Source organism: Austrofundulus limnaeus, unplaced genomic scaffold, assembly GCF_001266775.1.
Source record: "Austrofundulus limnaeus strain Quisiro unplaced genomic scaffold, Austrofundulus_limnaeus-1.0 Scaffold701, whole genome shotgun sequence".
Classification (NCBI taxonomy): domain Eukaryota; kingdom Metazoa; phylum Chordata; class Actinopteri; order Cyprinodontiformes; family Rivulidae; genus Austrofundulus; species Austrofundulus limnaeus.
In genome coordinates this window covers 42683-45899 of record NW_013953103.1, presented here as the reverse complement: position 1 = coordinate 45899, position 3217 = coordinate 42683, and the positions used below count along the sequence as shown (strand labels likewise).

The window sequence follows — 3217 nt, the reverse complement described above, 5'->3', positions numbered from 1 at the left end:
TAATGTATGAATATAATATACAAGTTTCACTTTTTAAATGGAATTACTGAAATAAATCTACTTTTTCATGATATTCTAATTTTATGACCAGCACCTGTACACTGTCTGCAAAATTCTGAACTCTTCCACTTAAGTCAAATCTTTGATGAATCAATACATATTTTTCCTGCTTGAGAAACATGGCGTCAGATTTAGAGGAGCTGACTCCTGTCCTAACCTCTTCAGCTGTGGTCTGCCCCAGTATCTCTACGTCCGGTTTCAGGAGGCAGATCAGGAAAACATAGAAAAGATGAGCAGCAAAGGTTGTGTTTGTATGAGTTATGTGTTTGTCACCATAAACAACATTCATTATTCAGCTGCAGCAGCAGGAGTCTGCAGCAGTATGAGTCTGGTGTGCTTCCTGTCTACACAGCATGTTCACATCTCTGATGAAACATCTTGGCTGTGACGGGGAGTGGGAGGGTGGGTGTTAACATTTCTTCAACATAGACAAGTCTTTCCATAATGAGATTATTATTTCATTTTTTTTAAAGTTCTAATAATAACAGTTTGTTGATCTATCTCCACTCTAGGCTCACATAGTTTACTTAGGATGATTTTTTTTTCTTTTCTGAATTCTCTGGCTTATGATCAGAGAATATCTCTTCAGATTTGATTAAATACAGGCCTGTGACCTGCTGGCAGCTGGTAAACCTGCTGAGAGGCAAAAGGAGAAGAAACTGAAGTAATGTTTTAATGATGCCTTGTGAACGTTTACCTGTTTAACCTCAGCCTGTAGGTGGCGTAGCTGCAGGTTCTGCTCCAGTCGCGTGTGCGTGTGCTGCGCACTGAGATCAACCTCCTGCTGCTTCCCGTGGAGGAACTCCAATAGTTCCTGAACCTGAGCGGCCAGGTCCATGTCCTTCTCCCCAGTCAATTCAATCCCTGAGGAACACAAAAGTTATGGCTCAGGGTTGAGAACAGGATCAGTCTTCAACAAAGTTTTGACCAAATTAAAAAGTCTCTGTATTTTTATCTAAGTAAAGACCCACACAGTGCTTCTTCCTTTGTTTAAATGTTTAATTACACTATATAATGCAACAATTGTTCCACATTTGATTTATTGTATAGAAGTCTGGGGAAATGCATGTAAAACCTTTACTAATCCTATTTTTATTTTACAAAAAAGAGCCATAAGAATTATTACAAGAAAGCATTTTTATCACCCATCTAATATATTGTTTCATCAATTAAAATAGTTAAAATTTCATGAGTTGGTTGATTATAACATTCTGCAGGTTATGTATAAGGCTCATAGAAATGTGTTGCCGTCAAACATCCAATCACATTTTGTTAAGAGGGAAAGCTGCTATAATTTGAAGGGATTACAAATGTTTGTTAAACCAAAAATCAGAACAAACTTGAAGGACAGACGCACTTCTGTAAAAGTTATAAGACAATGGAATAATCTGGATGATGATTGTAAAAGCATTGGATCAGTGAATTTCTTTAAGAAAACAATCAATGAAAAAATGTTAAAGAAATATGAAATTGTTTAATGTGTATTAGTTACTGTTTGAGGAATTTAAATCTTTGTTTTGTTTTATTATTTGGTTTATCATTGTTTGAAATACTATATTTTTAATTTAAAAGGGGTAGATATCATAAGAAATTTTTTCTTCTGCTGCCTTTCATTTTATTTTATTTGTATTGTTTTGTTGTGTGTAATGTTTTTTTTATGAAATTAATAAAAACTATCTAATCTAATCTAAAAAATGTGAAATTAAAAGCTTAGTGTGAATTTCTAACTCATGCAATAACAGTCAAAATGTAACTACACCTTTTGTCATATTTGAGAACTTAAAAAAAAACTTTTAGATCAACACCAGGTCTTAAATTTGCCCAAATATGGTATCAAAATAGCATGCAGTATTTATACACTAAAACCTTCTAAAATGTTTTTCTTGGCTGTACAGTGAAAAGGTCTTAAACACCACTTGTAGATTTTTCTGTGAACAGCCTAAAAACAATGTTTTAAAAACTATGCAAAGACCCTTCTTTAAGCTGACAGATGTAAGCACAGTGAGGACATGCATGTGTTTATGCTGCAGTTTCTCAGCTGCAGTAAAACCTTTAAATCTTGTGTTACGTCATTGAGCAGACAAGATAAACGAACTCTAAAGATCCCATAAGGAGGGAAGAGCAAAACGCTCTTATGTCACACCAAAGAAGCTAAGGTTAAAAAAGGTTTTAGCACTTTACTGAATTCTTAACAATACTTGCAGGGAAAAACTGCAAAGTACAAAGAGTACACAATTAAAAATGTGGGGAATGGGAATGTATACTAGACCTCCATTATGTCTATTTGACCACGACTCTTTGGTCCTGCACTTTTGTGTAGAAATTCTACTCCTACTTTACATTTATAGTCCTCAGGTTTCCATCCAACATGTAAGAGTTATATTCACACTCAACATCTTGTTCTTTGTTACTGGTATATTTTATGGTACAGCACCACCTGGCATAGTTACTACAATATTTTGAGTCTTTTTCTGGGTTTCCAAAGGAGTGGTGCTTTTCTTATTAGAATATTTTTAAAAACAAACAAAAAACTAACTACCGTATTTATTCATGTATAATACGACCCCCTTTTTTTGAGCTTAAAAAGCATTAAAAATTGAATCTTCAAACTACCTCCAATTTCATACAGACTTCAAGATTTTTCAGCCTTTGCAGTCTTTATACATATCAGTAAAATGATCATTGGACTGTTTATTTTATTTTAACAACATATATATATATATACATCAGCTGTAGCAGCATCATATGAATTCTGGCATTTTACACATAGTCCACCAGGAGGYGCCAACACAAAAGTCAGAGACTTCACATGAGATTTGGGCCATCTTGTGGGGGAAAAGCAGATTACTTCCTACTCAGGAGCGCCCCCTCTGGTGGGTAAACATTTTTCAGGGATACAAACTTTTTCAGAACACCGGTAGTCGGCAGCCATTACAGACTAACTTGTTTGTTGTTGTTCCAGGAGCGGCCCAGTTACACGCTAATGTCATTAGTTCGTTATCATTACTAAGGTGCAGGACTGCTTTTTTCCCCCTTTTTTCACATCATGTCACCTGCCTGGATCTGTTATTACCTCGCTCTGAAGCATGGAAGAGTGTCAGAGGTAAGCTAGCTTCAACTGCTTTTTACGACGTGGTCTCATTTCCAGACTCAGGCA

The 3217-nt window shown here is 35.6% G+C and overlaps 1 protein-coding gene across 1 annotated transcript in view; it reads right to left on the bottom strand.

Moving 5' to 3' along the window:
* kalrna (kalirin RhoGEF kinase a) overlaps positions 1-3217 on the bottom strand; it is a gene marked incomplete at its 5' end in the record, with an annotated part of 224213 nt that overhangs the window by 197821 nt on the left and 23175 nt on the right. The window contains 1 exon segment of the mRNA XM_014027944.1: positions 758-924. Coding sequence (XP_013883398.1) covers positions 758-924 — 167 coding nt within the window.